The 25,889-nt window shown below is 34.9% G+C and overlaps 1 protein-coding gene across 2 annotated transcripts in view; it reads right to left on the bottom strand.

Annotated features, from left to right (window-relative positions):
* Positions 1–25,220, bottom strand: part of LOC110106871 (subtilisin-like protease SBT2.5) — a 43,576-nt gene extending 18,356 nt beyond the window's left edge. The window contains exons 1-7 of one of the 2 annotated variants that reach the window (XM_020836933.2): positions 24,961–25,220; positions 8,621–8,825; positions 7,743–7,887; positions 7,240–7,634; positions 4,901–4,996; positions 4,739–4,811; positions 4,005–4,290 (exon numbers count right to left, since the gene is read on the bottom strand). In XM_020836933.2, the coding sequence (XP_020692592.1) occupies positions 4,005–4,290; positions 4,739–4,811; positions 4,901–4,996; positions 7,240–7,634; positions 7,743–7,887; positions 8,621–8,799 (1,174 nt within the window). In that variant the 5' untranslated portion in view covers positions 8,800–8,825; positions 24,961–25,220. The remainder of the gene's footprint in view (positions 1–4,004; positions 4,291–4,738; positions 4,812–4,900; positions 4,997–7,239; positions 7,635–7,742; positions 7,888–8,620; positions 8,826–24,960) is intronic. The other variant, XM_020836934.2, reaches the window with a different exon arrangement.
* Between the last annotated feature and the right edge of the window lie 669 nt (positions 25,221–25,889).

The following is a 25,889-nucleotide window of genomic DNA, read 5'->3' as shown; positions in this document are numbered from 1 at the left end:
TTATTCATTCCTAATGTCATCAATGACATTCTGCTCATGATTCAATGAAAGAAAGAGCTACTAAACATCCAAATTGAAATATTCCAAATTCATCAAAACAAACTATCACTCAAAACATAAACTAAAAATATCACAAAAGTCCACAATACATCAAACTGACACATTACATAACACAATCATAAAAATCTGACATCCTGATGTCCTCTACGACGGAATGTAAACTGTCGTTCTTCCATCACTCTCTAGCAAGTTTTCTTAAAAAATATTCCCAAAATACGGATGAGCAAACGCTCAGCAGGTAATAGATATTTATCATAAATTCATGAAATAATTAAAAACATGCCATTAAGCATGAAATTAAAACAAATAAAAGACCATATTAGATATTTGATAGATACATGATGTAGAACATTTTTCATAATCAGTTTTCTTGAACATTTTTTCTTAAACAATTTTCATTCTTTTTCATAAACTTTCCTTTTTTATAGTCTTTAATTAATGTATAAAATACTTAATCATAATATATAAAACACTCGTCTCGAAAGTACCATAATTTTGTACTGATCAGGTACATAGTCAAGTTTTTGGCTATTCCTTTGACATTTGGCTCCGAAGAACCCCTTAGCCATTGGCTTCGTAGAACCTCTTTACCATTGGCTCCGAAAAACTCTTTTACCATTTGATACTCCGGATCATCATGTACATGTAAATCATAATATATAAATATATCATAGAGATAAAGTTATTCAAAAAATCATATGTTCTCCGAAAGTCCTCATATTTATTTAGATATCAGTTATGCCTTAGATTTTGTTTTACAAGTTTAACATTCTTTTAAAAATAAACATAATGACATGAATATAAACATAACATATGAAAATGAAGCAAATAGAAAAATTCATAAACATTAATATGTGAAAATTCATAAACATTACTCTAAAAAAATTTCTCTTCCAAAAATCTTTGAGAACAAAGGAGAAATGTAAATTCTATGCATACCTTAGTCTACCCGTATGTTACACCGATACACCAATTTATGAAGGCGTGCTATATCCGATACACCGATACACGGATACGCCTCCGATATGCCACTAATACATGTCGGATACGCCAAAGCCGTATCCAATTAAAATACTATTTAATTTCAAAAGGGCACGCGTATCGGATACGCGTGTCCATTGAAAAACAAAAAGAAATCCGAAAAAAATGCGTTCTATTTACCATGGTTTAAAATTGCGCAATATGAGGCTCGCCTTGAGGCCCGCCCTTGCGCAATTCCAGTAAAAAATGCCTCGATGCTTACGCCTCTAGTTTTTTTATGAGGCTTGCGCCTCAACTTGGTTGAGGCCCGCCTCGCCTCATTGGCATGAAGCTTACGCCTCATGCTATATATATTAAAATTTATATAAATTTTGAAGTAAATGTCCGACATTGAACTCTATAGGAGAGGAGAAATGGGAGAGAGCAGTTCATCATAATGATGATCAAATAAAGATACCCTTAGTGATGACAGTGCTGATGACTTTATGAGTTCTTATGTGATATGTCATTGCTATTTATTTTTGAAAATTTGAATTATATGTTAATGAAAAGAATACTGGGATTTGGGAAAGATAGGATTTTGAGTTGAACTATATTTCATGTTGTCTTATTATTGGGATATTTTGATTTCACTTTATATCTTATATTTTTTTATGTTTTATATTATTCACTCATTAGTATATAAAAAATTTATCATTTTATGTTTACACAATCTTTTGACTTATACCTCAAAACACCTTGAGGCTTACGCCTCGCCTCACGAATGAAAAACGCCTCAGTACCCGAATACACAATTTTAAACATTGGTATTTACTTCCGCTGCTGCAAGCAAGGTTCTCTCATTTCCGAGATGGATTTGAGTCTCTTGATGATATAATAATATTAGAAGTTGCTGATCTTTCACTTGATGAGCCAGAATTAGAAGCTATGATATTTATTGAAGATGATATAGTAGTTCAAAGACAAACCACCGAAGAAGCTAATGATATAATTCCTTCTATTTAGTTAAAACTTCATGTGCTAGACAATTTATGTTTATGCTTTTGTTGTTGTACTAGACATTTAATGCTTACTTATATTTTGATATTATAAGCTACAGGCTTCAAATGATGTTGTCTTCTTCTTCTTTTTTTTTTTTGTAATTTCAAATATTATGCTTTTATTGCTTTCTTAATTGTTATGTATGATTTATAAATTATAATGTCGTGTCCGCGCCGTACCCGTATCCTGTTTTTTTAAGAATTGGCGTTTCCCGTATCTGTATCGTGTCGTATCTGTGTCGCCATATCCGTATCGGTGCAACATAGGTCTCCCCTTAGTCTCCTCTACATTTTTCCCCAAGTCCCTTTGCCGGAAAAGCCGTCAGAAATGCCGCCCGTCGCCCTTGCGTTCGCCTCTCCCATCCGCTTCTCTCCTTCACACGGTTCGGCCGAAAGAAATAATGGGGATCTAATGAAATTGTGTCCCCTTAAGAGAGATGATGGTTAATATTAATTGCATAAAGTCTTAATTGTTCTCAAATATCTCCACTTTAATATTTACTAAGGGTAGTTTAGGCATTAAGCGAAAATTGCCATATATTCTTTATATCAATTTGCTTGAAATTTTGCATAGAATTTTATAAAATTAATTTCGTCGAAATCCAAAGACTATGAAATTTCACCTAAATTTTGTCGCGACGCATCAAGATGCGTGCAGCACTTACAATCATCGATTTCAGGTTTTACATCTCAAGCGGAACTACAAGTTATCCAAGAAAGCTTAGATGCCACATGGATCAACTGCAACTCCAACACAGCGATCAAAGCCAACCAGCACATCCCTTATCATTAAATCAAAATATCCACCAATTGCATCACCTAAGCTATTACATGCTTTTTTAATTCATTGGAGTTCACACAAAAACCAAGCAGGTATTAACGGGCTGTTTGGTTCAATATAATTTAGATAATAATGTTATCTAGATAATAGTTTATTATCATATAGAAATCATAACTATCAAATGCAGTACATTTAGTTCAATCTTATCATTCTAACAAAGAAATTTTATATGGAAATATCAATTATTACTTTGATCTTTCATTTTTGCGGCATCATTTATTTAAGTCATTCGAAAGCCTAGCTTTTAGTTGTTGGCAAATTTGACCAATATCTAGAATAACAAAATAAAACATGAACCATGAATGTCAGGTATTAAATTGCTATTTAAATATGTAATCAAATTAAACAACTGGTGTTTGCTAATAACATGATACTATATAAAAGATGTGAACTAACCAAATAGCCTCTTAGAAAGATTCTATATTGATTCAAGTATGCAAAGCCTTGTCAAAATCATAAAGATGAATTGGGTGTTTGAGACTTCCCAAAAACAAAATGCCCACATGGAAAGCTCAAGCCTGTTTAATAGAATGTCTGCAAGACTTGAATTCAAGCATAAACGCGCCACTTCAACTCTCCCAACAAATGATGCTTATCTATCCCACAAGAAATTTACCCAAAGAACATATTGCTGAGCAAATTATTTCATAAATTTGCATGTTTCACGTACACTAATCATATATCATCTAATCCAGATATCATGACTTCCTCAACTTAAATTGTACGGAAACCGCTCTCAAATAAAATCCCCGCCATTGGTTTACCACATTGTTAAACAATCATATTCTAATAGGAAGAACCTTAAGAAAATATTCAATTTATCATTTCTCTAAGAGTAGCTGGTGCTTCCAAGGTACCTTGGTCCAGTTTCAAAAGGTCAATGTAGAAATGCATGACCAAAGAGAAGTTTTTTTTTTCATCCAAAGCTATACAAAAACATTATTTCATACTCAGGAAGGTTGCTCTATCATGTTTGCCCGGTGCAAAACTAACTGGATAAACTCATAAAATAACATCAAGAAAACTTTATAGAGGGGATTTACAACTTTCTCAAGGAAATTAAAATAAAAATATAAACTTACGAGACAGCCCAAGTCCAGGCAGTGTTCTTCCATTTCCAAGTGTAATATGGTTCTTATATCTGCGATCATCAACAGCAGCAGCTACAGTTGTTATCCAAGGACTAAAAGATACTAAGGTTTTTGGGAATGGGCCTCCATTTCCAGCTGCCTGTGCAACAAAGACCCCAGCTTTCACAGCAGAAAGAAGGGCTGCATCAAAAGGATTCAAGAATGTGGTTTTTGTAGTTGATGGAGGGCTGTTTGGCCCAACTGAAAGATTAATGACGTCCACTCCATCCTGCACAGCCTGTTCACATTGCATTCCACATAAAAGCCTCTCCAAAGATATTTCATAGCAATATCAGATATTTTTTGCACGCTGGCCAGCTCAGCAGGAAATAACGGTTGGAAGCAATTTAACAAGAAAATAAATCAAGAAAAAAAAATGACAGAATCATCTCAAATAGAGTAATTGTTATAGCAGAATGTGCATTACCTCATTTGCTTGGTATCATTAATGACATCAAGATGGATTGAATTATAAAAAGTTATTAAAACCCAGCATTTTTCAAATTAAAATAGCTTTCAAGTTTTTTTTTTTTTAAATAGCTTTCAAACATAGATGTACAATCATTAGATGATAATTTTGCAGACATTCATTGAAGGAGGAGACACCGGATGACATCTATAACAGTATGCCATAAGAAATTCTAGTAATCCTCAGCAATCATAGGTATGCACACACTAGATAGTACCTGATCAATAGCAGCTACCACATCAGATACATAACCACCAAAAAGCCTATAGAGAACTTTGTATATAGCAATCCTGAAAAAAAATAAATAAATAAAGCTACCACACTGCTTATAAGATCCAAAATTTAAAGTTATCTTCATATAATAAATATGGCGCATAACCTGGCCCGTGGAGCCATGCCGCTGGCCTTGCCAAACTCATGCCCATGCATTCTCACTGGAATTCCATTATTTCCTGCCGCTATAGCTGCTGTATGACTGACAAAACATAGGATTGAACAAAATTAAAATGAGGAACATTAATTATAATATTTTCATGTCAATTAACAAGGATTATTAAATCTAAAACAAACTGCAAGGAAACAAATCTAAAATAGTTGCATTTCAACAGAAATTGCAATGGATACTAAAGGTGAACTTTACTACTGACAAATAGATGCTATAAACTGTATCAAAAATAGGTTAAGTTTGTTCAACAATGAACATGATATGATAAACTCTTCTATGTAACACTATCTACAAGAAATGCTTGCTTCAATAGCAATAGCAACTAACTTCTATGGATTACATGGCCATCCTGAAATGGGCTGTAAACTAGCAAACAGAAGCAATAGTCATAAACCCGGACACCTTAACACATTTTGAACATGATTGATTCAATAATCTTTACAGACAAATCACATGCACAACTTCAAAATGCATAAAAAAGTCTATCAATGAGCCAGCGACAACTTCTACACAAAAGTAGGTAATTTCAAGTAGAAATTATCATGCAGTTCATTTTGCTAACTAGCATCTTTAGCAGTAAACAACTAGTAAAAAAATCATTCTACTAAACATAAAGACCAATTCCACATGCATATATGCTGCCAGCGTGACTCAATTTCAGCGCTAATCACATAACAAGGAGCAAGAAAGCAAGATAATGCACTTTTATGTGCTAGGTGAGCGCAATAGTGCATATAACACAAAAGTGTGTTATTTTATCAGCTACGCTTATCCACTCTCTCCTCTATCCATCAAGTAATTACTTGTCCTCTTTTCTTACTATTTTCATTCAATTTTTTGTTGGTTGATTGCTGCCAATATTGTGTTGCTATATTGTAGCTTTGAGTTTGATTATTATTGTTTATATTGTTCAATTTGCATATATATATATAATCTTATAAGCTTGACGAGAAGAAATAAACAAAATGTCAAATCAAGTTAAACTACTTACAAGATTCAATATTAAAATATTATGTCATTCATTAAGTTTCATGTATGTTAAAGCAATATCATGTTCAATTTATATGACATTAATAGTATCTTTTTTATTAGGATAATTCTCTCATATTATTTCAATTATCATGATTTTTTCAATTTTACTGTATTTCAAAAACGTGTACATCAGGTAATGCTCTATGCTATGGCTCCATAGGACCTTTGCGCTCTGGTGCATTATTCACTATTAGCAAGTTTATCCAACAACAACAACATCAAGCCTTTGTCCCACTACGTGGGGTCGGCTACATGAATCCTTTTTCATCGTTGTGTCCCCGGTTAAAAGTCAAATTCTCATTTAAATCTAATAAAGAAATATCATTTCTAATATTTTCTAACCAAGTCTTTTTAGGTCTACCTCTACCTTTCTTAACATAAGTCAAATCTAACACCTCAACTTTTCTAACCGGGTCATCGGAAGGCCTCCGTTTAATGTGACCAAACCATCTAAGACGACTATCTCTAATCTTATCTTCCACTGGAGCTACTCCAACCTTTTCACGTATATGCTCATTTCATATCCTATCTCTAAGGGTCAAGCCACTCATCCACCTAAGCATCCTCATCTCTGAAACACTTAACTTAGTATTATGCTTCTCTTTTAATGGCCAACATTCGGCACTATAAAGCATTGCAGATCTCACCACCATCTTATAGAATTTTCCCTTAAGTTTGAGGGGAACTTTTCTATCGCACAATAAGCCCGATGCATTCCTCCACTTCAACCATCCAACTTGAATTCTGCTGATAATATCCCCATCAATTTCACCATCACTTTGAACAATATATCCAAGATATTTAAAACGTGTACTCTTATTAATGACTTGATCGTCCAAAGTCACAATCTCATCACTAGGTCTATTGCTACTAAAATTAGACTCCATATATTCAATTTTAGATCTACTCAAGCGAAAACCTTTAAACTCTAAAGTTGACCTCCAACTCCCTCTCTAGACTTATCAACAAGAAGAATATTATCAGCAAAAAGTATACACCAAAGTACATCCTCTTGCAAATGTATACTATTAGCAAGTTTATCCACAAGGAAAAATTCATATAGATAATCCATTAATGCTAACTTAATAGCAAACATGGTTCAACAAATTAAGAATTCAAGATGTTACTTCAGAAATGTTACAAGCTACATCTATGTCTTTGAATGACATATTGCTGACTAAGATTACATTAGTTGTTATTTGGTATGCAGTAGATTGAAACATGAGCATTAAGAGGCTTACGTTCCATGCCCATCACCATCTAGAGGAGATGGAAAATCTACTGCTGGATTAAACGCCCCAGCTGCTATGGCAGCTTTTGCGAAATGTTGAGCTCCAATTATTTTTCCATTGCAAAAGCTTCTCTTAGTCTCTGGATCAATTTCACATTTCCCTCTATATCGAGGAAGAGGACCATATGGATCAGTATTGTAGGTAGCAAAGCTTGGGTGCTTTGGAAAAACTCCTGAGTCTATGAGGCCAATAACAACATCTTCCCCTGCTTTGTCAAAGCCTCCTCCTGTTGGCCATACTCCTGTTGGAAGTCCCAAGAACTGTGGTGTATGCGTTGTTAATTTCCTTACCTTCCCATCTTTCTCCACATACTTCACTCCAGGGGCTTTGCTCAGAGCCGTAGCCTAAAAATCAAATCACGACGCATGAATGTTAAACAACACAAACAAATGGAAGTTCAAACGTAAGTGCATGCACAGAAGATAAAAAAAAGGTTGTACATAACGGGCTACCTGTTCAGGAGTCAAATGAACGGAGAAACCATTTAAAAGATGGCAATAGCTGTAGATTTTCTTATATGACTTAGCTTCAAAAAGTAAGTCAAGAAGTTCATCATGCTTTCTCTTCAGGTAAAGAGAGTATGATGTGACAGATTCACTGCAGATCATAGAACAAAATGACAAGAACTTGGTCAACTAGTAGAGTGTAGTGAAAAATAAGAGTTGGATGAATGTATAAAACAAAATTCACAGAAAGAACCAACTCAGACTATACAACTATGTAATAACTATTACAAGTATTCTAAATTCAAGTGATGGCAGGAACAAGTGACGTGCTAGAACAAAATTCTTAAAGGTCTTCACATTCCAAGAATTATTAAACTGTAAAAAATTTAATACAGGAACAAAATCAAGCTTTTATCCCACTATGTGGGGTCAGCTACATGAATCCTTTTTCTCCATTGTGTCCTATTAAAAGTCATTTTTCGTTTAAATCTATAAAGAAAGGTCTTTCCTACTATTTTCTAATCAAGTCTTTTTAGATCTGTCAAAAATATGATAGCATTAAAAAAAAAAGAAGACAAATGGAGCCAACATGAATTTCAAGGAAATATGAGATCAAAATAAAACGTTTGTCAAGAGCAGAAATCAGTTTTGAGTATTAGGCCTTCATCTGTGGAAATTAGTCATGGCATGAATCGCATTCTAAGCTGTATCCTCCGTTTGGATAGCTCACCCTTCCCAAACAACTTATATCCATGCATAATTAGGCCTAAGCCCTTTTCCTTCCTAGTCCTTTCAGATCAGCTTACACATTGTAAATGCCTGTTAAACTTTTTAATGTAATATTCCAAGCTGCGTGCATAAGAGGGAGAGAGGGAAGGAGGGACCTGGTTATATCCATCTCTTCCATTGAATCCTCCGCTGTTGCAGAAAATCCATCAATTCCGCCCATGTAACTGACAACGGGTTCTCCTTCCATAGTTATAAGATAAACATCTCCACTTCCAAAACTGACAAATGGTAGAAGCAGAAAAACGAAGAGACAGAGATCCATCTTGTTCAGCATTTATCAACGCCAATGAAATGTCCCTGCTGTAAATGCATAAGATGCACGACCATGACAAAAATTCAATGGTAAATTGGAAAGTTTCAAATAGCCAAATATTTGAAATCTTCAAATGAAAGATCTGTAGTTTAAAGTTTCGGCTTCATTAAGTTTCCCAAATGATCAGTAAAAGACAAAAAAATAAGAGAGCATAGGATAAAAGTTTTTCAGCAAAGTCAAGCCACAGCTTAAAGTTTAATATATTTTAGATACATTTTACATGCCACATAGAAGGGAGCATCCACAAAAGATTTTGTATGCTTATGAAAGATCCAAAAAATTAAATTCAATTAATAATTCAGAAACAAAAAATTTACAATATTTTGAATGGATAAAAAAAGTGAGCTTCTTGGAGTATAGTCAGCAAAAATAATTTCCTAATGACAATCCACCTACTCGACAATCCCAAATCTCAACTTAAATTGGTTAAGTAGAAAACTCCAAAACTTCAAGCCTTAAACTAAAAGACGCATGCAAAGGTTCAGTCAGAAACAGAACAATCATTTAATAAACAAAATTATAGGACAGAATACCATTATGAGTTCTAGTGACAAAGAAAGCGTAACTCTCCTGGTTGGATGGCTCTGTGACAACACTCTGGAGAAAAAAGTGTTGGGGAGTGTGATCCAAAGGACATCAAACTTGCAATACTGATTGAACTTATATTCAATCCAAAAGCTTAAGCTAATGAAAGAGGGATAATTACTTTGTATTTCTGTTAGCTGAATACCAAACGAATCTAAAGAAAAAAAAGGGAGAGAAGCAACAATGCTGTAGCAGCTTCTGTGGGCAAATTAGAGGAGATGAGAGAAACTACAAAGAAGAGAAGAAAAAGGTGGGGAAGAAGGTCAAGGATCATTGATTAATAAAACCTAGTTTACAGCCATTCATACTGAAAAGAACTCCGGTCCACATCTCTTCGAACAAGGCCTTCCATATGCGACTCATGAAACTACTATTGTGATCTGATATAATAGGTTTTACGTTCCATGAAGGCAACATATTTCGGCAATGAAGGTTGTTGCTATGGTGCTTTCATTGAAACAAACAATGAGAGAGAGGTGCGTGCATTTCGTTAAGTGCATTAAGTGATCAACAACAACGAAAAAGTTAGCCTTCCTATAGTCCATGATAAAGTCCATTATTAACTCTTTCCAAGCAAAGAGCGAAATATGCAATGGTTGAAAGAGAACAATTGGTACGAGTAGCAGACATTTGGTGTCATGACAAATTGAGCAAATCGAAATAAATAGAGGCATCAATAGCTAAGCGAGGCCAATGGAAATGCTATCGAAGTCTATTCATAGTTTTTGAGTAGACCGCCAAGTCCACCCACAACACCAGTGGTATAGTTGAAGTTCTTGCTTCAATAAGGAAGTCGAAACTACTATGAATAAGTCCATCATGAAATTGAGTGTAGATCAATATAGAATATCTAACTAATTTGAAGCTCCCACTACAAGATCAAAATCAAGTGCTTAACATACGAACAAGGGTTATGATTGAACTAAAAAAATTGTTAAAAATAAATAAATTTTCAATGTTTAATTTACAATTTCCACGTTAAGCACTTGAAATTATTTTTTATTTATAAGCAAGTTTAGGCTTTTAATAGGACACAATGGAGAAAAAGGATTCATGTAGCCGACCCCACGTAGTGGGATAAAGGCTTGATGTTGTTGTTGTTGTTGTAAGCAAGTTTAGGCTTGATTAAAGTATTTGGTTTAAGCACTTGAAATTATTTTTCATTTATAAGCAAGTTTAGGCTTGATTAAAGTATTTGGTTTAACCACCCCATGTGGAATTTTAGTGGTTTCACTCCACTACCTTCTTTGCTTCCCTAGATCTAATTTTTTTCCCATTAGTTTTTTGAATTTTGAGTTTTAGAACTTGATATAATAGCTTAATTATTGTCAGAATGAAAAAAAAAAGGTGTTGATGTTTTTAAAAAAAAATGGAGAATGAAATTTATTGGGTTGAGAGTTTAGTGGTTGACCCCCTGCTCTTTATGTTGTTGGCAGAAGAATTAAAAATCCCTATTTTACTCTTTGATCTATCTCACAATCTCTCATAATATATTCTCCCTTCTCCAAAGCATCATCTTCCAGCATTTCCTCAAACCCTCACACTTAAAATAATTCCAAAACAGCACCTGAAGTATCTATAAGCACGCAATTCATCATTAAAAAATAAAAATTATGATAATTTTCTAAGTAATAATTTGAGTTTAGTGTTCAAATTTATAATATTTTGAAAGCTAGAAGTTCAGTTAGTCAGGTTAAAGGGCATGAAGGTGAACTCATAATAGCCATCATGAGTTCAAAAAGCTATTTGTGTATATCCTCATTGGCCATGCTGACTTGATGATATACAACATATAAATCTAGTCTGAAGTATAAGCACCTTGAAAGTCATCGAGCATCTTGTTAGTAGTTGGGATTGAAAATTTGTGTGGAATGTTAGACTTAGTTAAGGTACCATATTCGACGCAAAATCATCATGTACCGTCTTTATTATTTACTAGAATAACTAGAGATGAGAAAGAGCTCGTGTTATGTCATATGATACCAGCTTGTAGCAACTCTTGAACCATGAGCTCCATGGCATTTTTTTTTAAATGATTATATCGATATGGGTGAAGGTGGACTAGAGGAGCATTGGGTTTCAAGTTGATTTTATGCGCATATGGCTAGCAAGGAGGCTGTCCAAAATGTTCAAAAAATAAGATATTATAACAATAAAGAAGGGAGAAGGCAGGGGCTCCTTTTTTGTGGGGGGAAGGGTTGAACCTAACAATTTTATTGTTTGCCAGAGAGGTGATAAAAGAATGCTGTGGATCCTTGGCTGGTTAGTTTAAGCAATTGATTGTAGTGTAGTTGTTTGAACTACGCCAACTGGCCTCCTAAAGGGTGATTGATTCACCTAAATGCATTAAAAAAACACCATAAGATAGGAATAATTCGTGATAATATTACCTAGTGATACCATTGAATGCCAAGAACCACATCGACACCTTGAATCAACAAGAGAACACAAGACATAATTGTTGAGATTGTAAAGAGGATTATAAATTTTAGCATTTGGTATTACAAACCAAGTTATCACCATTATCGACCAAAATGTGGAATGCTGTGTCAGAGTGATTGTGTGGAAACAAGAACAGTGATCTCAGATAAAGAAGAGAGCAGAAATAAGAGGAAGAAGAAGAAGTTGTATATCATTATTCTGAATCTCTATATCTGAGGATTACAAGTTATTATATAGCCAGTAGAAAGTAAAAGAACCAATAAGCTAACGCCACCTAAGCAAGAGATAATTATTTATCTGTTTATTATCTTTATACACTTAATATTTCCCCGCAAGCTAAAGGGTCGGTAGAGACAGTAAGCTTGTTCCTTAGTGTAATAAATCTTGGTGTTGATAGAGCTTTAGTAAAGATGTCCGCCGTTTGATCAACAGTGCTGATAGGAATAAGCCGAATGTTGTTTTGCTGAAGATGTTCCCTAATGTATTTCTGATCAATTTCTATGTGTTTTGTTCTTGCATGAAAAACGGGATTGTTTGCTAGAGCGATTGCTGATGTGTTATCACATAATATTTCCGTGGGTTCCGTTTGATCAATCCCGAATTCAGATAGGAGTCTTCGGAGCCAAATAATGTCCGTTGTAAGTGCAACAAGCGCTCGATATTCTGATTCTGTGGAGGACAGAGCAACCGTGTGCTGTTTCTTGACTGTCCAGGAGATGATGGTGTCTCCAAGAAATGAACAATATCCAGACGTCGATCTTCTTGTATCCGGATCTCCGGCCCAATCAGCATCTGAAAATGATTTAAGATGGAGATTAGTTTTTGTAATGGGAATTCCAAAAGCAAGCGTACCTTTGATGTAACGTAGTAGACGTTTGAGCATAAAGAAGTGTTGTGGTTGAGGGTCATGCATGTGTTAAGATAGTTGATTTACGCTATACGCAATGTCCGGTCGCGTGAGTGTTAAATATTGTAACGATCCTGTGGATCGTCTGTATAGCTGAGAATCCAGTGATGTATCCGAAGGATATGAGGGCGGGAATTTGGTGCAGGTGGGGTTGGCTAGCGGTTTGCAGTCAACAAGGTTCATTTGCTGAAGTATTGATGTGGCATACTGCCGCTGAGATAAGAAGTAGGTGTCCTTGTTTTTAATTATTTGGATGCCAAGGAAATCATGAACTGGACCGAGATGCTTCATAGAGAATCGGATGCTGAGTTGATTAATGACCGAATTGATTGCAATTTTGTTGTTCCCTGTAATCAATATATCGTCAACATAAACAAGTAAAAATATAGTTGTTTGCTGATTTCTAAGAGTAAGAAGGGAGGGATCCGATTTACTATGGGAGAATCCAATTGAAGTTAAGAACGAAGTAAATGTGTTATACCATTGGCGAGGCGCTTGTTTGAGACCATAGATGGCCTTGTGAAGTTTACATAGTTTACATACATGATTAGGAGCCATGGAGTCTTCAAACCCGCGGGGCTGCCTCATGAAAACTTCTTCGGTTAAGGTACCGTGAAGGAACGCATTGGCGACATCCAATTGATCTACCGTCCAGTTGTTGTAAAGAGCTACAGCCAGGAGAATGCGTATGGTTGGTAGTTTGGCTACGGGACTAAACGTCTCGTTATAGTCCAGTCCAAACTCTTGATGGATTCCGAGTGCTACCAGCCTTGCTTCGTATTTCTCGATGGAGCCATCTGCACGAACTTTTGTGCGATACGTCCACTTGCAGCCAACAATGGAGTAATCAGGTTTTGGTTCTACAAGACTCCACGTGCCCTGACGTTGGAGAGCTAGAAACTCTTGAGCCATCGCATTTTTCCATTATGGTGATTTGCAGGCTTGAGCAAATGAAGTTGGTGTGTCCAGTTCTGGAGGGGAAGTAACAGAATGGAGCAGGTTTAAACGATCTGGGGGTTTTAGATGACAAGTCTGCTTCCTTGTTACCATATGATGAGTAGGCTGTTTTACTACTTCAGGCACGGGTGGTGGAGCAGGAGATGTCGCCCGTGTAGGAGATGGACAGGCCCTGTAACACGAATCCTTACAGGAGGTATGAGTTGGATGATTAATCTGACTTACTTGAGATGCCGAGAGCGGAAGCAACAAATTCGGATTTATGGGTGAAGTAGCAGAGCTGTGTTCATTGCTAGCCACCAATGGTTTATGAAACGGAAATAAAGTTTCATCAAAAGAAATATGCCTAGATAATGTAATTTTGTTGTTTGAAATATCCAAACATTTATAGCCTTTATAAACATCAGAGTAACCAAGAAGCACACATACAGGAGCCTTTGGTTGGAGTTTATGAACGCTATGTTTCGGAGATAATGAAAAACATGCACAGCCAAAAACTCTTAGGTGACTGTAAGTAGGTTTGAAATTAAAAAATAATTCAAACGGAGTTACTTGAGAGGTAGTAAAAGAAGGTAACCGATTTATTAAGTAAGTTGCCGTGAGAACAGCATCTGGCCAGTATTGGAACGGGACCGAAGTAGTTTGCAGGAGAGTTCTTGTTGTTTCAATCAAATGTCGGTGCTTGCGTTCTGCCACCCCATTCTGTTCTGGGGTGTAAGGGCACGAGAGTTGCCGAGCTATACCGTGCTTGTCCAAGAACTGATTGAACTTGTGATTGACGAACTCAGTCCCACCATCAGACCTGAAGGTTTTAATGGTATGCATGGTATTCTTTTCAAGTTTTGTTCTAAAATTAACAAAGATCACAAATACTTCAGATTTTTCTTTCATAGGAAATATCCAAGAAAATCTTGAAAAATCATCCACGAATAGCACATAATATCGATAACCATGATTGAGCAAGTCCCCAAACATCAGAGTGAATAAGCGATAACGGAGCATTGCTACGGTTATTAGAATTTTTAAAAACTATTTTATGACATTTGGATTGTTTACACGGAAAGCAAGCAATATTTTCAGTGTTTATTTTTAGTAGCGGATTACACTGAGAAATGTTTTTCATCACCCTCTCATTGGGATGACCCAATCTATGGTGCCATTTGAGTGAATTCTTGGAGACAGCCGTGAGTCCAACTCCTGTAGTAGATGGAGTCCGACGCCTTATTGGATATATACCCGTTTTCACAGGGGCCTTGAAGCATTACCTAGTTTGTCTTCATATCCTTAATCAAAAAACCATTTGGATTAAAGGTAATTGAAATGTTGTTTTCTTGAGTAAGTTGAGAGATAGAAAGTAAATTGAACTGTAAAAATGGTGTGTGAAAAATGTGAGATAAAAGTAGCTTACGGTTGGGAGTCGGTAAGAGTCCATTGCCGGTGTTAGCAAAGTTCACCGATCTCCCATCACCTACAGTCATTGTATCGGAGCCTTGATACGGTGTGGCAATGGACAAGTTGTCCAGTGAGTTGGTGAGATGATTGGTAGCACCCGAGTCAAGAAACCATTCCGAGTAGGAGTTTTCTGAGTTTGCCGCCAAGGCTCTGGGTTGCGATTGTTGTTGTTTAGGAACATAGTCAAGGTTCGCTCGATGCCAGCAACTGGATGCCAGATGACCCCTCTTTTCACATATTTGACATATCACCTGAGAGTTTGATGAGGAGCGAGACGTCGTTGTATTGTTCGTCGATGCTCTGCCCAGAGACCTCCTGCCTCTGCCGCGAGTAATGAATAGCGCCGAATGAGGATCCGGAAATGAGGCAGCACGAGCAGTGTCAGAGGCAATGTTCACTTCTTCGCTAAGAAGCAGGGGATAGAGCTGATCCAGAGAGATAGGCGTTAACATCGTACGGATCGATGTCTTGAACGACTGGTATGCCGGTGGTAGACCGTTGAGAATGTATAGGATAATGTCTTCATGATCCACCGTGGCGCCTGATGCCGAAATTTGATCAACAATTTTCTTGATCTCAAATAGATATTGGCTTATGGATTGATTCTTGAGCGACATATTGTGAAGAGAATTCTTGCGCTGGATAACTTTTGATCTATTTGTAGATTGAAATCTTGTTCCAAGCATAGACCATATTGCAGTCGTAGAGTCGAGATGAACTACATATGGTAAAATGTTAGAAGAGATCGTAGAACAGAGGGCAGCGGCAAGATTTTGGTCCGTTAGGAGCCATTGATTGTGCTGGCGAGTTTGAGTGGAAGTTCCTTCAGATTGAGAGGGAATCGTGACCGGAGACGAGAAAGAAGAAGAAAGAAACCGATCAAACCCGTTTGCACGAAAAAATTTTGCAATTTGTGCTTTCCATACGGGATAGTTGTCGGCATCTAGCTGGATGGAGACGATCGTCTTCAAGTTCGATACGACGAACTTCAGTGCGGATGGAATCGTTGAGTCTTCCATTTCCTCCATCTCCGATTTTTCTCCGGGATCTGATGTAGCGGAGCTCATTTCTGAACCGTCTCTTCTTGCCTAGCTCTTGATACCATGTGAAAACAAGAACAGTGATCTCAGATCAAGAAGAGAGCGGAAATAAGAGGAAGAAGAAGAAGTTGTATATCATTATTCTGAATCTCTATATCTGAGGATTACAAGTTATTATATAGCCAGTAGAAACTATAAGAACCAATAAGCTAACACCACCTAAGCAAGAGATAATTATTTATCTGTTTATTATCTTTATACACTTAATAGATTGATTGGAGATATTTTGACTAAACGAAGTTGGATGAAATTATGGGTCAAACCATTTTCTTTGAAAACTTGGACTTTGGATTGAGAAATGAGGCTTGTGAGGCAGAACATTTGTGGAGCATGTTGGTCATCTAATGTGTGGAACCTAATTTCAAGTGTTGAGTGTACATCTAGTGGATCATTATCTTGTGGTGCTTCACTAAAGTCAACGAGGTTGCTAGTCTGGTCAATGGACGGTTTTCAATAAGTATTAATTAATAAAGAGAACATCTTACTCTTACAAACATGAATATTATGGAATTTCTCATCAAAACTAATGCTCTGTTTTCATTCAACTCAGTCGCTAATTGTTTTTCGACAGGTTGGTAAGGTTTGGGATGTGGTGAACAATTTGGATTTGGGAGAAATGATAGGAACAAACTGGGACACATGTGGGATCAGGATGAGGTTTGCAATAATAGGGGACGAGCATTTTGTGGTTTGTACTCGATAAGTTTTGCAAGTTTAATAGCTTGATCTAACAAGATTCGCTGATGAATGCTTGCCACTTTTCAAATTATTGATAAGTCCAAATCCAAAGCAAGTTTAGAAAAATAGCTCATTGATACTCATAACTTAATTTGACAGTGTCTCGACCTAAAGTTTACAATCAATGATTGTAGATATTTGAAACAACTTATGGAGCTCGTTGCGAATATCACGGCGCTATGAAGGACTAAAGCAATTACAACATGAGTTCAGAAAGTCCAGCTCCTAAGTTAATTAATTTTTGACAGCCATAGCCATTCCAATTGGGAAATCCATGTGAAAAGAAGTCATACCAAGCTTGTCTTCTTCGGATAATAGATGAAAACCATAATAATGCTCAATCTTTTGAATCCATGTTTATGGATTACCGCCTGTGTAACGTGTAATGATGATTTGAAGAGGTTTGAAGGGCGTCTTGCCCATTAATTCCTTCATGGAATTGCCCATAGAAGAAAGTGCTAGTTCAGTTGGTGGTAATAGGGAATTGTAGCCTTCCTTGATCTTATGAAGAGTTAATTTGAGATGCGCATCTCGTAGGAGATCATCAAATTCAGATGGTTTATCCTAGATCATATAGGTCATTCATTAAGTTGTACCACACCCTCCACCATTGGAATTGGACAAAAGTGCAGGGTTAGAGAATAAAAAAAGACACATCTGAATACTAAGGAAATCTAAAGAAAAATTTAGAAGCCACAATGATGTGGCAGCTAATACTGACAAAAGAAAGGAGGGAGTAAAAAAAATCACATAAAAAGAGAAAAAACATTGGGGAAGATGGTCTAGGATATTTCACTAATTAATAAGAACTAGCTTATAAACACTTATATACTTTTTCTCAAAGTTAACTATTTGTCGGTAACGCTCCACCGTACCCTTTAACAGTACAAGGAGTACTACTAAGTATTAACATAAACATACCATTTTCATAAATAAATCAATCAAATATAATATACTTTTGAAATATTTAAAACTATTTATTAAAAAATCCAATAGTTCTCATTCATCATATCATCAAGTATCTAATAACTTTAAACTTCAATAATATATACTTACAGAGCTACTACATAAGTTCAAAGTAATACTTCATTGGAATGTTTACATACTTTAAATTTAGTCTTACAAACAGATTTAAAACTAGTACATATAATTTAAGTACTTGCACTTAGTCTTCTCCGACGTTTTCTTTTTCTTTTCCTGTAACAACAACAAGTAAGAAAAATACTGATGAGCTATAAGACTCAATAAATTATAATAATTACAAATACAATATTATAATGAATTACAATATTGAACTCGTCATTAAATTAACTTACCACAGTTTGCAAAACACTATAAAGTCATATTGGTATCATCCTTACGGTCATTTGAGGTAGATATTGAATATTTAATATTTTAAAAGACTTGATTATATTTTTATAAACATATTCAATGGAATCCAGATAGACCAAATATTATCATCATTGAATTTCATAGAGACCCCTTTTGACACTCTAGGGGTCTCTTTTACCCCACCTACTATATAGACATTAAACTCTCTAGGGTTCCTTTTACCCTATGATGCACTGACACTTCTCCTCAAAGAGGCATGCAATGTCCGACACCGTGTCCGACACGACACTCGTCCGACACGTGTCAGACACGCCGAAAATGTGTCCGATTAAAAAATATTAAATGCAAATCAGACACGCGTGTCCGACAAGCGTATCTTAAATATTTTATGAATTTTTTTAAATATAATTTCTTGTATTTTGCAGGATTTAAACTAAATTTCTTATTTCCTATCCTTAACACCAAATCAACGTCCGCACTTAATTCCCAATCATCGAATATTCTCATTTTCAATTCTTTTTGGCGGTGAAGATATTTCATCTCCTTTCTCGGTGACTGATAAATGGCATCGACGCCTGACTCTCGACGCCTGAAATATTAATTGTTGTTTTTTGAAACTTACAAAAAAAAGCTAATGTACATGCTCGGTACCGCTAGGTATCGCTAGGTACATGCTCGATACCGCTAGGTATCGCTAGGTACTGCTCAGTACATGCTCGGTACCGCTAGATACAAGCTCGACACTACTAGGTACATGCTCGGTACCGCTCACTACATGCTCGGTACTGCTCGGTATCTTTCCATACAAATAACTTACGAACTTAAAAACAAGCAGAACTTCAAGTATCCTCTTCCTGTTGTGAGAGAAATTGGAGCACATGCTCATTTATTCAATCACTGAAGAGGAATAAAATAACTCCACAACGAGCTGAAGATTTAGTTTATGTGCATACAAATCTTCATCATATATCAAGAAAAACCCCACTTTATATGACATGTGAGAATAAAATGTGGGGTGTTGCTGAAGATGGGTTCGAGTGCCTTGATGATATAGGATTATTGGAGGTTGCAAATCTTTCTCTAGATGAACCAGAGTTGGAAGCAATGATATTCAATGATAATGATATTGAAGGCCAAAGGTCAACATCTGAATCTAATTCTATCATTCACTTCATTGAGTAGTTGGACCTTCATATTGTACTTAATGATTTTTTGCTTATATTTTTGTGGTTGTACTAGACATTTTGTACTAAACATCTTTTTATTATAAGCTAAACAAGCTATCATGAAATTGATTTATTATTGCTTGTCATTTTTAATATAATGTCACCTTAATTTCTATATATTAGATTAAAAAATTATTATGTCGTGTCCACACTATGTCCTATATTTTTAAAAAATGCCATGTCTCGTGTCTGTGTCATATCGTATCCGTGTCGACGTGTCGTTGCATCATAGCTTTTACCCCATCAACAATATAGGTTTTATATTTAAGTTTCTTTTGCCCAACTGATATTGTAGATATCATTAAATAGAATAGTCAATCTTTATTAAATAAATATTTAATAATCCTTACATGTTCATAATTCATAATTAATCAAAGTGATTATAGACTTACCACCATACTTATAATCATAAATCTGACTTAGGATGAATTTGATATATATTACTTTCAACATTGATCAACAATTACAAGACTGATTTAATCATACATAATTGTTTATCAAATCTCATATAATTATATATTTCCATGAATATACAATGGTGAATACCTCAATATATTCTCAAGAGTACTAAGTTGATCAATATTAAAAGTAATGTATATTAAATTCATTTTAAATCAAATTTATGATTATAAACATATTGATTAGTCTATAACCACTTTGATTAATTATGAATTATAAATATATACAGATTATTGAATATTTATTTAGTAAAGATTGGTTATTCTATTTTATAATATTTTTAATATCAAGTGGATAAAAGGAACCCAAATATAAAATATTTATGGTTGATGGGGCTGAAGGGACCCCAGAAATTTTAATGTCTGCATAATATGTGAGACAAAAGGGATCCCTATAAAGACAAAAGTGACCTCTATGAAATTTAATAGAGATAATGTCAATTCAATCTAGGCTCCATTGAATATATTTATTAAATATAGCCAAATATTTTAAAAGACAAAATATTCAATATATATCTCAAATAACCATAAGCGATTAATTTAATAACTTTATGGTATTTTACAAATAGTAGTATATTAATTTAATAATTAGTCCAATGTTATAATTTATTATAATATTGTATTTGTAATTGCTATTTAATTAGGATAATTTATTGAATCTCATAACTCATCAGTATTTTTCTTACTGGCTATTGTTACAGGAAAAGAAAAAAAAAAGTTAGAGAATACTAAGTGCAAGTATTTAAATTGGATATGCTAATTTTAAATTTATTTATAAGACTAAATTTAAGGTATGTGAACATTCAAATAAAATATTAATTTGAATTTTTGTAGTGACTTTATTACTATATATTGTTGAAGTTTAAAATTATTAGATGCTTTAGATGATGTGATAAATGAGAACTATTGGATCTTTTAGGGACTGTTTGGTTGCCTAAAAAATAAATGCAGTGTAAAGTAAATGCAATATAAAGTAAATATAGTGCATTCCGAATACTTTGAGGCTGCTTGGTTGTCTGTAAAATAAATAAAGAAAAATTGTTTCCCTTATTTGGTTAGGTAGAACCAGAGTAAAGTAAAAGCGATTTTTTTGTAATAATTTATTTTGACATTACAACTAGTGTATTTATAAAAACATTAGCTATTTCTTCCTAAATTGAATGAACAATTTATTTAGCAGCTCATGCATTCAATAATTGACAAATACAAGTAAAAAGGAAATAGCAATAACGTAATCATACCTACTAAAATTACGACAACAATTAAAACCTTAACAAGGTCTATGTATTAGCTTAAACAATAGCTGATAAAATTAGGAACTTCTTCATTCATATCATCATATGATATCTGACAGAATCCTTGATATATTAATTGTTATATTTCCAACTTCTCTTTGTTAAAGTTTTAACAAGCAAATACCTGCAAGTTATATTAATATTAATTTTTAAAAAAAAATATTTACGTATAACTTTTTTATATTTACATAATTGATAAATAACTCCTTATACTATTTATATAACACCCAAAATTTTAATTAATATTAAAATTACAATCACTATTAATTGTTTTAAAATACAATACATTTCATCATATATATATATATATTATGTTGAGAGATTAAACCGTTATACAAAAGTATAAAATTAAACATTAAACATGTAAAGGCATAAAAAATTTGTGATTTTGATGTAATTCCTTATAAAAATAACTATTTTTTCTTAAAAATATTAAAGTTCAATTAATCACATAATTGAATATACTTCGTGCATCTGTCAAAACATTGGCAGCTCAAACATAATTTGGTAGTGGAAATATGTCATTAAATAGCTCTCATAATGTCCTTTCGTGGAATCAACTAAAAGAAAAGAATAAAAAAACATAACAAAATATGAATGTTGAAGCTTCCATCTCCGGCGATCACGACGTCGACGCTTCTCTAGACAAGTCCCCATCAACGCTAGTAAGCAACGGCGTTGACGAAGGAGATGAATGAAGCTTTGCTTCATCCCAATATATTTAAATTTGAAGATCATAGAAATTAAGCCCTTTTATGAACCTGGCTGAGACAGTGCGGAATCAAGCCTGATAGAAGGGCAAAACAGAGAGGGAAAGTGAACATACAAACCTTGCAGATTGTCATAAAATCACAATCGGATTCCCGCAAAGGCGATGTAGATCATGATCTAGATATCAGCGGCTTCGGAGGCCAGTTTGTAGACGAAGAAAATGACCGGGGATAAGAGAAGGAGGACAGCAACGTGGAAGAGGCTTCCGGCCTTTGCTGCGAGGAGGAAGAAGGAAAGGAGCTGCGCGAGACGAGGAGCGTGCCGTCAAGGTCGGCGGCGACGGCGTGAGCATCGCGGCCGGCAAGATCGCAGTCGACGATGGATGGGAAGGGGCTGTGTACGGCTGGCATAACGTATCCGCGCTTCGTTTTGGGCCGCGAAAGTTGTGAATCCGCCACCGGCCCGCAGAACGACTTCTTGCTAGTCGCTATGGCGCTTATCGCACTCGGGCACCGGTGGCATCAAGCCCTGCATCTCATCGTTCAACGCTGACCAGTTCGATGAGGCCGACCCCATCGAAGCCCGCAAGAAATTCTCCTTCTTTGCGCGAGAGAATTTCTAACCCGCTCAATTTGAGCGGATTTTGATGTTGCACGAATAACCTTCTGTAATACGCCGCTGATGCTTCAGATGATTTTCTTATGTTCCGCTCAAAATCAACCAAACAAACTAATTTAAGAAATGCATATAATTAAATTACTTTACCATCCTAATTCTGCATACCAAACAATCCCATAATAAATAGTTTAAAATCTTTCAAAAGTATCTAATATTTGATTGATTTATTTATGAAAATGCTACATTTATGTTAGTAATACTCCATGTACTGTTAAGGGGTACGGTGGGGTGTTATAGTTGAATATTTACCTTTGGAAAAAGTATATAAGTAGTCATAAGTTAACTTTTGTTAATTAGTGAAATATCCTAGACCATCTTCCCTAATATTTTTTCTCTTTTATGTGATTTTTCTTATTCCCTTCTTTCTTTTGTCAGTAGTAGCTGCCACATCATTGTCAAAAAGTATATAAGTGATTACAAGCTAATTTTTATTAATTAGTGGATTAAATCAAATCTATTTTTGGTCAGAAAGATTTATGGAAAATATGCATGAATCTTTGATCTAAAGGCCGAGTATTCACATATTAATAAAGACTATTGTCCCACTCTATCCCATGAATGAAGGCACCCCTAGAAAAACCCCATAAATCCTTAGTGATCACGTTTTCTTATTTCATTTTTTGGTTTTAAACCCCGTGGCCTTTTCATTTACTGATTATTGTTTCAAATTGGTGATTATGTTTAACAGGTGAAACAATTTGTGAATAGAGTACTTGCAAAGCTAAATGTGTTGACTGATAATAGTATAATTAAGTACCTCAAAAGGTACAACAACAACAATATCATCATGCTTTTATCCCACTACATGGGGTCGGCTTCATAAATCATTTTTCTCCATTGTGTCTTGTTAAGAGTCAAATCAAAAAGTGTATAATCTTAACTGCATGATTGCTTTAATTCTTGATTATTCATTATTGGAGGTTATATATTTTGGACTTATATTTAGATATATAATTGTATTAGGTTCTTGATGCAATAAATTGTTCTTGATCATTGTTCTAATAGTAGGTTTAAAAAAATTAATGTGCAAGTTTAAATCTTCTTATGATGAGATTTACTTTGTCGCATAGAACTTGAAATACCAGAACTAGCTACAAGAAGTCAATTTTATCTTAGGTGCCATAAAGAAATTAAAATACAAGGCCTTACTACATAAAGAAACCTGTTTAGAAGGCCAAAATATTTGGAAAGACCTATTGTAGGATCAGCAAAAATAAAGAACAAAAAAAATCTAAATTTATAAAATTCAAGCAACTATTGAATTTAATTTTTCATTCAAGCTGGATGATCACATGAAAATTCCTATTGAATTTAGAACGCCTAAGTTAGCAATATTTGGAAAAAGATCCAATGAAGGTTCAACAAAAATAAATTAAGTTAATAAAAAAAATCTAAAAACCATATAATTCAAGAAAAAACTGAATTTAAATTTTCATTCAAGTTGGCTAATCAGATACATATTCCTAGCAATAAAAAATGAAACTTTATAAAACCTATTTTGGAATTTTGAGCAAACTTTAAAGCAATACTCAAGCACAACTCACTGCCGACACATGGACCCAGGTCGTGGTATGGGAGTCAAAGCTCCCCAACCACTGAGCCACAGGCTGGGATTCAAAAAGTCAGTTAAATAATATTTTATCCAAAAAACAAATGTCACGAACTTGGTTTAAAATGTAAAAAATAAATAAAACAGCTCTACGGAAAGTTCCGTAATTGCTTATTAGTCGATTTGTACTTCATTAATTTTTTTTTAAACTATACCCTATGAAGAATGTACGAAATGAAGAAAAAAGTGAAAGTGGAGCCAAATTGCAAACCCTTCCTCCACACGAGACATGATCAAAATTTCAATTGAATCGCTGCTTTCCATTCATGATTCCAGGAAAAAAAAACTCAAAAGCAAAAGGAGCATCCCATCACTAACAGAATAAAGAAGCTTCAATAAATATTTTAATAATAAAAGAAGAAGTAGAACGCCACAGTGATCGCAAGAGTTAACTCCGAACTATTCATCCAAATAGCCATCACAAAAACAAACAAAAAAAAAAAGAAAGAAATTTCCCTACGAATGGTAAGTCCTACATCCATCAATCATCAAAACAACCTCTCACTACTCCAATCAGAAGAACACAAGCAAGAAAATAATCACAAAAAAGCACGCGATCTAGGCTATTCCCTTCAAAAATAAGAATCTACCCAGATCTCGAGTAACCGAAAGCACTAAGTTCGCACTCTCACCTTCAAAAGCACAGGGTAAGATCGCCGATGCCTTTAATGCAAATCGAGCCAGATCGAACGCTTAGATAAATGAATGGATGCAGGTGCGACAGGGGATTGAAGGTCGCTCTCCCTTACTACATTAATGCTTACAAGTAGAGAGGACGAGACAAGCTCGGCTCGAGCGCTAGTGGAAGTGCAGGATCTCCGGAATCGATATTTACACTTCAGCCACTGAGAAATGAAGAGCACAGAGGAGTGAGGGAGCGTGGTGTCGGATTTCAGAGAAGGGAAGTTATGGGCATAAATGCAATGCGGTATGCTCACCTGCGGGGAAGCGCTGAACGGAATAATAGTAGCACGAATCGAACCGCTGCTCGGTTCGGCTGTAGAGGGTGCAAGATTTGTTGCGAGATCTAAAGCCGACGCGTGGGACATTATACCCCTGGGGGTGAGTGTTAATGGCCCTCCATAACCTGTCGGTCCTGCATTGCCGAGTCGCTGCCGGGTGGGCTTTAGAATTGGGTGAAATTACCAATTTGTCCTAACGACGGGACATGATTTGTCGTTTTGGACAAAAAAAGAGCCGACTTTAGTTTTTTTTTTTCGAAATAATTTGAAAATCGAACTGTACCGAATAAAAATATTATTAAAAATTAATATAATAATAAGACGGTCTAATTTTAAGCTTAAACATAAATTCATCCTATCATATATATCAAATATTCAAATAAAAAATAAGTTTAAAATCATACTTTGCAAATAATATAATTCATATTTAATATAAAAAAACTAATATATAACTTTAGAGTTTATATACAATGATGAGTGTTAAGGTCGAGTAAAGAGTGGTTACACACTCCATTAAGATATTAAAGATAATAACACTCAAAATAGGTTGTTAAATCTTATTGATCATTGATAGAGTGTAATGGTAAACTATAATGAAT

Source organism: Dendrobium catenatum, unplaced genomic scaffold (genome assembly GCF_001605985.2).
Source record: "Dendrobium catenatum unplaced genomic scaffold, ASM160598v2 fragScaff_scaffold_1680, whole genome shotgun sequence".
Taxonomy (NCBI): domain Eukaryota; kingdom Viridiplantae; phylum Streptophyta; class Magnoliopsida; order Asparagales; family Orchidaceae; genus Dendrobium; species Dendrobium catenatum.
The sequence above is the reverse complement of the archived record's forward strand: the minus strand, read 5'-3'. Positions and strand labels throughout refer to the sequence as shown.